At 42.4% G+C, this 12,957-nt stretch overlaps 1 protein-coding gene across 1 annotated transcript in view; it reads right to left on the reverse strand.

Moving 5' to 3' along the window:
* Positions 1-4,407: 4,407 nt before the first annotated feature.
* LOC308265121 (complement component receptor 1-like protein) overlaps positions 4,408-12,957 on the reverse strand; it is a gene marked incomplete at both ends in the record, with an annotated part of 36,644 nt that continues 28,094 nt past the window's right edge. The window contains 6 exons of the mRNA XM_080698718.1: positions 4,408-4,543; positions 5,909-6,014; positions 7,532-7,759; positions 10,195-10,280; positions 11,569-11,674; positions 11,907-11,936. Of these exons, the coding sequence (XP_080554844.1) occupies positions 4,408-4,543; positions 5,909-6,014; positions 7,532-7,759; positions 10,195-10,280; positions 11,569-11,674; positions 11,907-11,936 (692 nt within the window). The remainder of the gene's footprint in view (positions 4,544-5,908; positions 6,015-7,531; positions 7,760-10,194; positions 10,281-11,568; positions 11,675-11,906; positions 11,937-12,957) is intronic.

Here is a 12,957-nt window from a genome sequence, read left to right on the forward strand (position 1 = left end):
TTATAGTAGACCTTTATTTTATTAACATTAATTTTACCACTTATCACTTATTTTTATGCTTATTATTGTGCTTGTGCAAAGTGAGTTAGTATTATGACAATATTTTTGTTTTAATATCTGGTAGGGTTGTTTCCCCAACTGAATTTTCAGCTAGTCCAGCCAGATCTTGAGAACACTCAAAAGACACCCTATTAATTAGACAGGGACCTTTATTTTCCCCAAAGAAATAAATATAAGCTGGGCGTGGTGGCGCACGCTTGCAATCTCAGCATTTGGGAGGCTGAGACCTGAGGATCACGGTTCGCGGACAGCCTCAGCTACTTAGTGAGGCCCTCCACAACTTAGTGAGACCCTGTTTCAAAATAAAGAATTAAAAATTGGGCAGGGTGTGTAGCTCGGGAGGTGAAATGCCTCTGGGTTCCATCCTTCAGACCCGCAAAAAAAAAGAAATAAATATAATTTGATATTAATGACATATGGTGTGTATAATTTAGAAGCATTATAAATTATTAGTAGTTAACACTTTTATGGGATTAACAATAATAAATCTTGAGCAATCTTAGTATATGATCATTTACTATAAAAGACATAAGAGGTGGAAATAGGGAAGAGGTTAGAACTAACGTGGATTAAGAAAAGTTATTTTTTATTAATTTTGCTAGTCTGCTCCTAGAAGTGTGAAAATCCACGAGTTAATTTCTTCTTTATAGCACCCTCTAGCTGCCAGCAGGGGCTCCCCTCCTGTAGAGCTCATTGGAATGTGATTTCTTTTCTTTCTTTCTTTCTTTCTTTCTGTACTGGGGATTGGACTCAGGGGCATTCTACCTCCAAGCTACACCCTCAGCCCTATTTAAATTTTATTTCAAAACAGGGTCTTGCTAGGTTGATGAGAATCTCACCACTTGCTGAGGCTGTCCTTGAACCTGAGATCCTCCTGTCTCAGCCTTCCAAGTACTGGGATCACAAGCCTCCTCCACCACATCTGGCTATTGAATGTGATTTCTAAATGGGCTGTATCTAGCTGCACTAGCTTAAGATTCTGCATCCTAGGACAGTGGGAGGGGCAACCCTGCTACTCTCTGTAGCTTGGAAGGCACGTCCTGACCCATGCTGAACGTATTTCTTGAAAGCCTCTTCTATGGGCTTTTATGGCTCACAGGCTATAGATAAACCATGCATGCAACCGCAGAGTTGTACAGGCAGAAATGGCGCAGCGGGGTTGCTGAGAGACGGATGGGGTGAGAATGTGAGGAGACAAAGGCTGGCCTTCCTCTCATGCTGTGGACTTTTGGGTAAGAGCTGGGAGCTAGAAATGTACCACTTAGCTCCCAGTGTAGGGGAAAAGAGATCCCTTTACCCCCTTCGTTTTTATGTGGGCTTTTTGGCTGGTTCTAAAACCAAATTAACATGAGGCTGATTAACAAGAGAAAAACAGAGACCTTCACAGAAGAGAAGAAATGACTAAGATGGTTTTATACTTTTTTTTTCTTTAACTACCTCTGACCTACACCCCCAGCCCTTTTTTATGTTTTTGTTTTGAAACAGGGTTTCATTATGTGGCTAAGAGTCTCACTATGTTGCCCAGGCTATCCTCAAATCTGCTATCCTCCTGTTTCAGCCTCCAAAGTGCTGGATTATAGGCCTGCACCACCACGCATGGCTGCTATTATACTTTTCCAAGAAAGATGAATTTGTGAAGGAATGATAGCACAAATGATGTATGGACTAGGGTAAACTCTAGGGATTTCACTAAGAGATACATGGGGCTGGGGAATACAAAACCTAGCGCTATATAAAGATTACTCCAACATTTATGCCAGTTTATTACGAACCCAGTTTCCAGTCTCTGGTGATGAAGGTAATTTTCCTGCTTTGCCATGGGGAGAAAATACTGCTCAAAGCATCGTTTTTCTTTTTTCTTTTGCAGTGCCGAAAATCAAACCTAGAGTGTCAGGCAAGTGCTTTATACCACTGAGCCACGGTAATAGCTCATGCAGCAGAATCCTTATGGCTTACTGTATGTGGGGAAAGACGGGCCAAGCGGCCCTGCCTGTCTTACGGTTCCTCAAGTGATTCCAGCTTGAAATCATCAGCCTTCCGGTTTGGCATATTCCAAGATGGCACCTCCTTAACTCCTCTGGTATTTGCTCTAATCATCACACCACACTCAGTGCTACTGTGGACAAACGAGCGCACAGCGGCCACAGCTGGGAAGGGGCTACAATCCTGGAAAGTACTTACGAGATGTGCATGTGGCCAGGGGAGGGTCCCACCTGCCATCGGCCTGGCACCAGCTCCGAGGACTGCCTTCCAGGCTGTACCCATCTGCACACTCCAAGGTAACATTCGCTCCATGGTCGTATTCTGTCATTTCCAGTCCCCGCCGAATTCCACTCATTGACTGTGAGAAGCTACATTTTACCTCTGAAATTAGAAAAATCAGAAGGAAGTTGATATCTTATCGTTAGTTGAAATTGCCATAATAGAAGGATCTATAACCCCAAACTTACTTTGCTCAGCAAAGATGGAGCATGCCTTCAATCAGGAATTTTGACCCTTTCCCATCCTCCCCCACTATGATTTGAAATTCTCAGGCTTTTATTTCTTACACAGTAAGGGAATATGAAATCTTTTGTTATTGTTGTTGTTCTGGAGGTCGAACCCAGAGGCATTCTACATCGGAGACATGTCCACACTTATCTTACTTTTTATTTTGAAACAGGGTCTTCCAAAATTGCCGAGGGACCTCTCTAAGTTTCCGAGGCTGGCCTCTAACCTGTGATCCTCCTATCTCAGCTTCCCAAGTTCTGGGATTACAGGGGTAAACCACCATGCCCAGCTTGGAATACTTTTGACTATTAACAACTCTGAAATTAAAAAGTTGTTCTAACCAGGAATCTACTTTGGTCATAAGGACACAGCAGTATCATGTTAACTCTCTAGGTATACAACACAGTCTGGTGTTTGCTCTGGCTTAAATGGGTGTTTCAGGACCATTTCTATACAGAGCAGAAGGAAGCTTAGTAAGTTCATGATTCTGAATTTAAAACATCATCTTTCTACTTACTTTATTTTATCTCATTTAACTCATCCTTTGGTTTGATTTCTTTTTCTGCCCAGCCATCAAAAACCCCTTCAACTTCAAGCAAAGCCTCTTTTTCCATTGAAACTCTCAAAATTAGCCTATTTTCATCCTTTTTAAGTATTAACAGGATAAAGTGCTATTTTTTAAGTGTGGTCTGTAGCCTGCCCCTCTCTCTCTGTCTCTCTCTCTCTCTCTCTCTGTGTGTGTGTGTGTGTGTGTGTGTGTGTGTGTGTGTGTGTGTGTATTTTACTTGGGATCGAGCCCTGGGGCATTCTACCTCTGAGCTATACTCCCAGTGCTGTTTTATTTTTTTATTTTGAAACAGTTTCACTAGGTTGTTGAGGGTCTTGGTAAGTTGTTGAGGCAGGCCTCAAACCTGCAATTCTCCTGTCTCAGCCTCCCAAGAACTGAGATTACAGGTGTGCACCACCATGCCAGGTTTACATCAGATATTCTGACGGACTTGTTAACTAGACTTCTGAACTCTTCTCAAAACACAGGGTCTGAATCAGAGCCAATGGGATTGAGCTGAAGAATGCGTCATCTCAACAAAATTCCTGGCTGATTTTGCTAGTGCTAAGGACAGAGAAACACTGCTTTAAAGCATGAAGAGGACAGTTATTAATACGAGATGAATTTTATGTAAATGAAAGATAGCAGCTGCCAAGAGAATAGACTATTAGCCTTTAATTTTCAGGAAAAAAGTCTTTCTAGAGTCTCAGCTTGTATCTTTGAAATATTTCCTCATTTTTCAGTCTTTTTTTTTAACGAAAGGGCTGATATTTGTGTGTGTACAGAGCCACAAGCCATCTGTATTTTGTGCAATCTATTCTTGCCAATAAGCACAGGAGATTCATTATCATCTGCAGCTGGCCCGTTTTCTCTTATCTCTAAAAGGAGAGGGCTGAGGTCTTAGAGCATGGGCGGAGCTTCTGAGACTGAGGAGGGCCCAAGGATCTGCATGCAGGGCAGGTCATAAGAATAGCTATTCTCTGACATATGAAAACAGGCATGTCTGAGGTCCCTCTTATGTCATCTATGTCTTCAGCCTCCTTTTCTTTTTTTTACTTTGTAACTAGAAAATTTTATTTTCTTTGATTACATTTGGTTTAAGAATCTCTCTTGTTTCTTAAATATTCTGACAATTTAAGTCCTATAGAACTGTCTTTTGACATGGTGTTATGATGTAAGACCATAACGCACAAATACAAATATAAAAAACCCGAAATGGTGTTAAGTAGTGTACAATGTAAATGACTCATAAAATCGGTACTCTGTTTGGGTTCTCTAGAACTAATTAACATATTTTACATAGTGTAAGCTTATCGAAATTTGGCAGTGGCCTTGACGATATTTTCCTTTTTTATGGTGCTAGTGATCTTACCCACGGTCTCACACATGCTTAGCCTGTGCTTAGTCACTGAACTATCCCCAGCCTTGAGAATCAGCCTTTTATTTCTAAAAAGAAAGAATACATGAAAAAGGGGGGCGGATAACTTACTCAACTTATAGCTTTGTAAAGCCAAAAGGACTATATATAAAAAGAGACTGTCTACAGTGTGGTGTTTAATTTTATTTATTTGTTTATTTTATTTATTTATTTTTTGTAGTACTGGGGTTCCTGGAAGCCCTTCTACCTCTGGGATACACTCCCAGACCTATTTTTCATAGTTTTTATTTGGAAACAGGGTCTCTTAAGCCAGCGCGGCTGGCTTCGAACCTGCGTGATCCTCCTGTCTCCGCCTCCCAAGTGCGGGGATTACAAGCGTGTGCCACCACGCCCGGCTACAGTGAGGTGTTTACAAGCAGGACCTGGGCTAGGGTCCAGTCCTTAGATGGCCACTTGTGAGTTGCATAACAGGTACTAGTTATTGGACTGCTTTGATCTTACTTTCCTCCTCTGTAAGATCCCAAGAAGAGTACTTATCAGCTGTATTGGAGCCTAACACAAATAACTTTGTTTTTGTACTGGGAATTGAACCCAGGGGTGTTCTACTTCTGGGCTACACCCCTAGCCCTGTTTCATTTTTATTTTGAAACAGGATCTCAGTAAGTTGCTGAGGCTATACTTAAACCTGCAATCCTCCTGTCACAGCCCTCCAAGTCCTGGGAATTACAGGCAAGTACCACCATGCCTGGCTCACAAATAACTTTTTTAAAGACCTCAGGTCCCTGCTTAGTTATAGAATATTGCTGTCCATTTCCTATTTATGTAGCTTTATGGAACATTACTGAAAAAAAAGCTTTTTAAATCAGACTTTTTTTATAACTGGAATAAAGAAAATAATTCTTGGGGACTGGTTCCACAGAACAGATGAAATAAACCTTTGGTTTTATGGATTACAATGAAGCTCCATATTGTCATTCCAGGAATGAATTGCTTTTGACATTTATGCTCGTGTGCAGTGGACGAGATACTGTCTTGCTGCAGGCTTCGGGTTTTCTCACAGCAAGATGTGCTGCTAGTCCTTTATTTCCCTTCTAAAGGTTTTTGTGAAGACTACCTGTGACCTGTGTGTTACTGGAAATTTCATCTGCAGCTCCCACTTACTGAGCAGAGTTAAGGACCCGTGGGAAGCCGTCCTTCCTACCCTTCCATCTGCTCTTCTCCTCTCCCACTGAAAATCAATTCACTGTGCTCCCAAGTTTACTAAATTATCATCATTTCAATGATCTTTTAGCCTCATTAGCCTCATGCATCCATTTCCCCTAACAAGCAAAAAAGAAGCAGAAATGCCAAGAAACGAGATACCTTTGCAATAAAGATCAAATTGGCTCCAGATTCTCTGGTGTGTGCAGAAAATGAAATTGGTTCCCACCAACAGGTAGCCAGCGTCACACGTGTAGCTGACTGCCATCCCAGGAAGGTACGGAGAGGCACGTCCTCCACTGATATGCCCATTCTTGATCTCAGGTGGATGTGGGCACGCTGAGAACAAGTTCCCACACAAACACAGGAAAAGACATTCAGTTAAACCACAGAAGTGTGAACATGCCCACGCAAGTATCTCTGGCTATTAGAGGTGTATGAAGACCCAAGACAGGCAGTTCCTAAGCTGCTGATGGTTAGCTAACCAGTGGAAGACTGATTTTTTTTTTCTTTTTTTGGCTTGGGGGATGGCGGTGATTAGAGATTGATCCCAGAGGAGTTTTATCTCTGAGTTATACCTCCAACTCTTTTTATTTTTTATTTTGGAACAGGCTCTCACTAAGTTGCTGAAGCTGGTCTTGAACCTTCTGTCTCAGAGATCCTTTTGTCTCTGCCTTCCAAGCCCTGGGATTACTGGTGTGTGCCATTATGCACCACATTTAAATGCAATTCTCTGTATTCTCTACCTGCAAACTTTTATCAGCCAGAAGTATCACAGGTGTTCACAAAAAAGGAAAAAACCCAATTCAGTGGAGAGCTGGGGTGAGCACTCACAGCTGCAAAGGAGCCTCGGAATGCTGGATTGCTTGGCACTGTCATATAAGGACAGAGGAACTTGTAAAAGGAGCTACTGAGACTAAGAGCACAGCCTCAGACTCCAGGCACTCAGGACAGCCTGAATTCCCTCTGTTACTGCTCAGGCAAGGGTCATCCAAATGCAGATGGCAGCTTGAACAAAACACTTGTAAGTAAGGAAAAGTGGCTACATCTGAGTTTAATTACTTCAGTAGAATGATCAGTTCCGAGGTAAATTATGCCTGCGACATGTTTTATGCTTGGCACACCCATCTAGTATAAAGACAACTAGTAACAGGGATGCCATAAAAGAGGGCGTTTTTGTTTTTGTTTTTGGTACTGGGACATTCTATATCTGAGCCACATCCCCAGCCCTATTTTATTTTTTATTTTTGAAACAGCACCTCTCTAAGTTGCTGAGGGTCCCACTAAATTGCTAAGGCTGGTCTTGAACTTGCAGCCCTCTTGTCTCAGCCTCCCATGCACTGGGATTACAGGCATGCACCACCATGCTCAGCTAAAAGAGTATCTTTTTTGACGCTTGTTTTCAGTGATTTGGAAATATTCTCTACAAAAATTGGACCTCACTGATTCTCTCCATCCTCCACCCCTCTTCTCCTTACCACCCCACACTATTACCTCACAGGAAGGGCCCCCAGAATGCCACCAAATTAGTCTGACATCAAGTTTTTTTTTGAGATGGGGTCTTGCTATGTTGCCCAGGCTGGTCTTGAACTCCTGGACTCAAGGGATGCTCCTCTCTCAGCCTCCCAAGTAGCTGGGACTACATGTGTGTGCCACTGCGCCAGGCTAGAATAACACCGATTGAGACACATCACAGCACATCTGGAACCCCGCTGTTATGCACCTAGAAGGTAATTCTGTCTCTACCATTCATAACAAAGCCATGCTCACAAGCAAAAACGACTGTCACTGTTGAAATACGGAAAGTCTTGCTTAGTTTGTCAGCCCATTTAGGATTTGTGGAAGGGGGTACTGACCAGAAGGAACGGAAGGCTCACAGCGAGGGGCAGGGCCACTCCAAATCCCATTCCCTTGGCTGTCGCTTGTGCAGCGGATGGTGCTCTCCCCAACCAGGTTGAAGGTCACCCCTCCTTCTGGGTGGGAGTCACATGTGTAAGATATTTCTTCCCCATAGAGAATATCTCCTGAAGGAATTCCTACGGGCCTCCCATTAAGGATAGCCGGAGGGTGGGGACAAAAGATTTCTAGAAAGAAGACAAGAGTTTTGAGTTGTATTAGAGTTTTGATTGAAATGAATAATAAAAAAAAATGGTGTCCTATGGCTGTATTATTAATAACTTTTTCTTTTAGATAGAACATAACTAAGGTGGATGGAATGGCATCTGTAAGGCTTTTACTGAAAAGGAACTAAGGGAGGTAAAACTTAAGTTGTAGTTTATTGCAAAAACTCCACAGACCACTCCCAGACCACTCAGGTGGCTAAGTTCTTAATGAAATTGGAAAGTAATTGATTTGGTGTTCTTAAAACAACCATCTGATTGTCTGCTTTAAGTCAGGCATAGTCATAGTCCTGGCTTGACAATGGGATACAAAACAAAGTTTTGGTTTTACAAGAACTTAAGTTCCAGGGAACTTTTGTGAAGTTTACTAAGCGGGTAGTCTCATCTTCCATGTATGTAAATGTTTCCTGGTGACTCAAGACCATCATCATGTACCAATACCAAATGTGTGATGGTGTCGTGAGAATGCGTGGGTCACTGCAGAACTCTGTATTCCAGGCTACACGGCGCTAGAGATGCTTGGTTTGTTTATTTCCCACTTTGGGTTTTATCTTCCAAGTTTCAGCTTTCATTTCTTCCTGATTTTAGTGTATGTGTTTGAAGCAATTTCTTTCTTGAAACTCATTTGATGCTCCTAATTGCTATAGAAATGAAAGTCTATCAGAATTGTGCATAAACAGAGGGAGGGCCTTAGCACATCAACCAATGATTGATTTCTCAGATCTGAATTGCATCAATTTTTTTTTTTTTACCCAAAGGTTGTTATATTCATTTCCAGTTTTATGTTTCTCTGCAAGGATGAGTTTTTTGGATGCTTGAGTTCTCTGTGTACTGAGTGTTCTCATAAGCTCTATTATAATACTCACTATATGAGACTTCCAAGTAGACTTTTAGCAAGATATTTCAATAAAATCCAAAGTACAATGAACATTTTCCAATCAGAGAGAAAAAAAATTTTTAAAAGTCTTACCTTGCTTTATGACACATAATAGGGTAAATCAGTAATGTCTTGGAATATGAAACTTGTACTTTTTTTTTTTGGTGGTACTGGGGTTCCTGGAAGCCCTTCTACCCCCAGGATACACTCCCAGACCTATTTTTATTTTTGGAAACAGGGTCTCTTCAGCCAGCACGGCTGACTTCGAACCTGCGCAATCCTCCTGTCTCCGCCTTCCAAGCGCAGGGATTACAAGCATGCGCCACCACGCCTGGCTGTACTTTTTGCTGAGAGCCTCACTAAGTAGCTGAGGCTGGCTTCGAACCTGTGCAACCCTCCTGTCTCAGCCTCCCAAGCACTGGGATTACAAGCGTGCGCCACCACGCCTGGCTCAGCATGCTTGCTTTAAGGGGGTGTTTGGAAATGTAGGACACCTCATCATTTTAAATACTGATTCCAGCTCCCTGAACCATACTAACTTATCATATAATTCTTGTTTTATTTTTTCTCTTTGAGTCTTCACTATTTAACATACCATATATGTGAAAATATATGGGGGATTGAACCCAAGGCTATTCTGTTTCTAAAGTATACCCCAGTCCTATTTTTTAATTTTTTATTAGAAACACAGTCTTGCTAAGTTGCCGATAGCCTCCCCAAATTGTTGAGGCTGGCATCCAACCTGTAATCCTCCTGTCTCAGCCTCCCCAGTACTAGGATTACAGGCATGCACCACCATGCCACTTTATACATTTTAATTAATTTTTTTTACTTATTTATTTTTCCTGTTCCTGTTATTGTTATTTTCTATTTCCCAACTAAAAAATAAACTCCACGTATACAGGGATGAATCTTCCCAAGTATTGCTCTTTCTATTCATGGGAAGTTCTGGTACATGGGAAACTCTCTGATAATAAGTATCACAGACAAAAGAATAGGCTGAATAAGTGCTTAGGTAAGTGAAGGTACAAAAGAGCTTGTGTATGTATGTATGTATGTATGTATGTATGTATCTGTGCTACTGGGGATTGAACTCAGGGGTGTTCTACCTCTGATCTATACCCCAATCCTATTTAATTTTTTGTTTTGCAACAGGTTCTCATTAAGTTGCTGAGGACCTTGCTAAGTTACTGGGGCTACTATCTTAGCTTCTCAAGTACCAGGATTACTGGTATGTGGCAAAGATTATAAAAATTTAAGAGAGACTACTCTGATGGCAAAACTAATAAATAAAAGGACAAAGAAAATTTGATGTTCTTAACATTCCCCTCCCCCCAAATTTAACATTACCATTGAGCTATTTACTTGTAGATTAGTAATTTAAACACACGATATATAAGACCTACAAGACCTCTCTTAAAAATTTTCCAATAAAGTATTGGGAAGAAATGACAGAAGACAGGTGATTCCATGGGACAAAATAAGGAGGGCTCCCCAGCTGTCAGTTACTCTTTCTACTCACGTTCACATGCAGGGACACTGCTATTCCACAGGCTTTTCACTCCAACCACAACACAATGGCTAGCAGAGCTGCCTTTTAATCGGAACCTTTAAAAAAAGAAAGGTGAAGGAGCAAATGGATGAGCAGTTTCATCTCTCCCTTCATCTTTTCACTGCTAGATGCGCTGCGTCCTCACTTTAGTCTAAAGGGGATTTGGTTCTTAGGTTAAAGCCCAGATCAAAGGAATCTGAATTCAATAGCTGGCAGCAACTTAGAGGCCAATTGGTTCTAAAGAGGCTCAGTGCCCTGTGGCCGGTGAGGTGATTAGAGCAGAGGCACTTTACTGTCATTTAGACTCCATGGCTTGGCATCACCCACGGAAGGCACCGGGCATGGAACCAGACCTCTGCGTGTGCACAACATGGAACCAGACTTCTGCGTGTGCGCAAGACCCATCAGAGCCTTTCTCACTGATAGGGACATGAGGGATACCAACTCTTGATTTGGGGGAGCAAAGCAAAGAATATCTGAGGATAGGAACTGTAAAAGAGTCCTTACTTAGAATGGCATTGCTCCCCCTGGTTCTACAAGTGCATTAGAACAGAAGGAGGCCCAAGAATACTACATCAAATGGTCTAGGGAGGGAAAGAAAGTCAAGGGGAAGAGTCTTGGCCTCCCGAAATTCCCGGCTTATTCTTGGATCCTGTCGTCCTTCAACAGGAAATCTGCTTAACTCTGAAATCATTCTGCAGTCAGAAATCATTACCGGGTGGTGGGTTTTACGAATGCCACAAATTCTATGAAAATTATTAGAAATAACTGCTTGATCGCCAATTCTTGTTGCCTCTCACCAACAGTGCATACCACCAGAAGCAATGCATTCACATAAACAAGCAACAATGCCACCTGAAACGGTCACGTTGACCACTGGGATCCCAATGTCAAAGCCACAGCTAACACGAAGATACAAGATGGGATTAGAGCATACTCATCATACATTATTACAGATTTTACTATTGATTGCTCATAAGTGTTTTAAAACAACCCTTGCTAACAACACTTGGTAATAATATATGTTTTATTCATCAAACTTTCTTGGGGGTAAAACTTCCATAAAATTATGTTTTTCTACTTCCAAGTAACTGTTTATCCACTTACCTCACGTTCCAACCAGATATGAAAGATCAGTGGCCATATCCATTTGCCACTGAGTTATGTCTCATTTTCTTTGTGTGAGAGCTACTGAGTCCCTACCCTAATTTACCCTTCCAGAACTTGATTTCCCTGAGTACTTTTTTCACACTAGGTCAGCCTTCTTTCTGTGTTAACCCTTGAACTCAAGAGAGTTACTATCTAGCATTCAGTCTCCAATCTCTAGCTCCAGATCACACTCACCCTTCATCACAAAGGAAGGACACTTTTGCCCCAGGCTGGAAGTTAAGTGGTACTAGTACACGGCCATTTGGGATGATTTGATCTGGAAAGACATCACATGATTCCACTAGGAGGAAAAAAACAAAACGAAATCAGGAGTAAGACTTCCATGTGAAGATTAAAGAGAATGACCTGCAAACTAGATGTGAGTCTATGTATCTGCACATGTGGGAGGCCCCGGGCTGCAGTCTCCCTGGGATGTATGGTGCAGCCACTCAGGTCACACCTGGGCACACAGTTGTAGAACACTTCCTGCCCAGGAAGAAAGGGCAGGGATCTCCTGCTTGGGATGTGCTCACCATGCAGAACTTCTACGGGCAGCAGACACCCTATGGAAAGAGGAGTCCAAATTATCTGTTAGCTTTGAGGGACTTGCTAAGCCTTCCAGGGAGTTAGAAAATAATTTTTTCTTTTTCTGTACTAGGGATGGAACCCAAGGGAATTCTACCTCTTAGTACACCCCAGCCCTATTTTTTATTCTTTATTTTGAAACAGGGTCTCACTGAGTTGCAAAGAGCCTCACTAAGTAGCCGAGGTAGTCTGCAAACTGCAATCCTCCCGTCTCAGCCTCGCAAATGCTGGGATTACAAGCATGCGACACCATGCCTGGTGGCATTCTACTTCTGAGCTATGCTTCTAGCCCTTTTTATTTTTGAAACAGGGTTTGCTAGGTTGCCGAGAGTCTCCCTAAATTGCTGAAGCTGGCTTCAAACCTGTGATCCTCCTGTCTCAGTCTCCCAAGTACTGGGATTACAGGCGTGTACCAACATGCCTGGCTAGAAAGTCATCATGAAAGGCCACTATAGTTTGGATCTGGAATGTCCCGCAGTGGCCTCTTAAAGGCTTGGTTTTCAGCCAGAAGGCATTCCTGGGAGGTAGTGGAACCATGAAGAAGTGGGGTATGATGGCACACACTTGCAATCCTAGTACTTGAGGGGCTGAGACAGGAGGATCAAGCAGGTTTGAAACCAGCTTCAGGAAATTTAGGAAGATTCTCAGCAACCTAGCAAGACCCTGTTTCAAAATAAAGAATTTAAAAGAGGGCTGGGGGCGGGGTATAGCTCATAGGTAAAATGCTTCTAGGTTAAATCCCAAGTACCAAAAGAAAAATAAAAGTGTGATTTGGTGGAAAATGTGGGGTCCTCGGGGTGTGCCTTCAAGGGGATTGTGAGACCCTGGCCTTTCTCTTCTTTTTTATTTCACTACTGTGAGGGGGACAGTTGCCTAATGCTCCCTCCATGATGTTCTGTCTTGCTACCTGCTCAAAAGCAAAGGGGAGTCGGGCTTGGGGTGCACATCTGTAATCCCATCATTTGGGAGGCTGAGACAGGAGGATCCCAGTTTCAAAGC

Source organism: Muscardinus avellanarius, assembly GCF_963383645.1.
Source record: "Muscardinus avellanarius genome assembly, chromosome: 7".
In the NCBI taxonomy this organism is placed as follows: Eukaryota; Metazoa; Chordata; class Mammalia; order Rodentia; family Gliridae; genus Muscardinus; species Muscardinus avellanarius.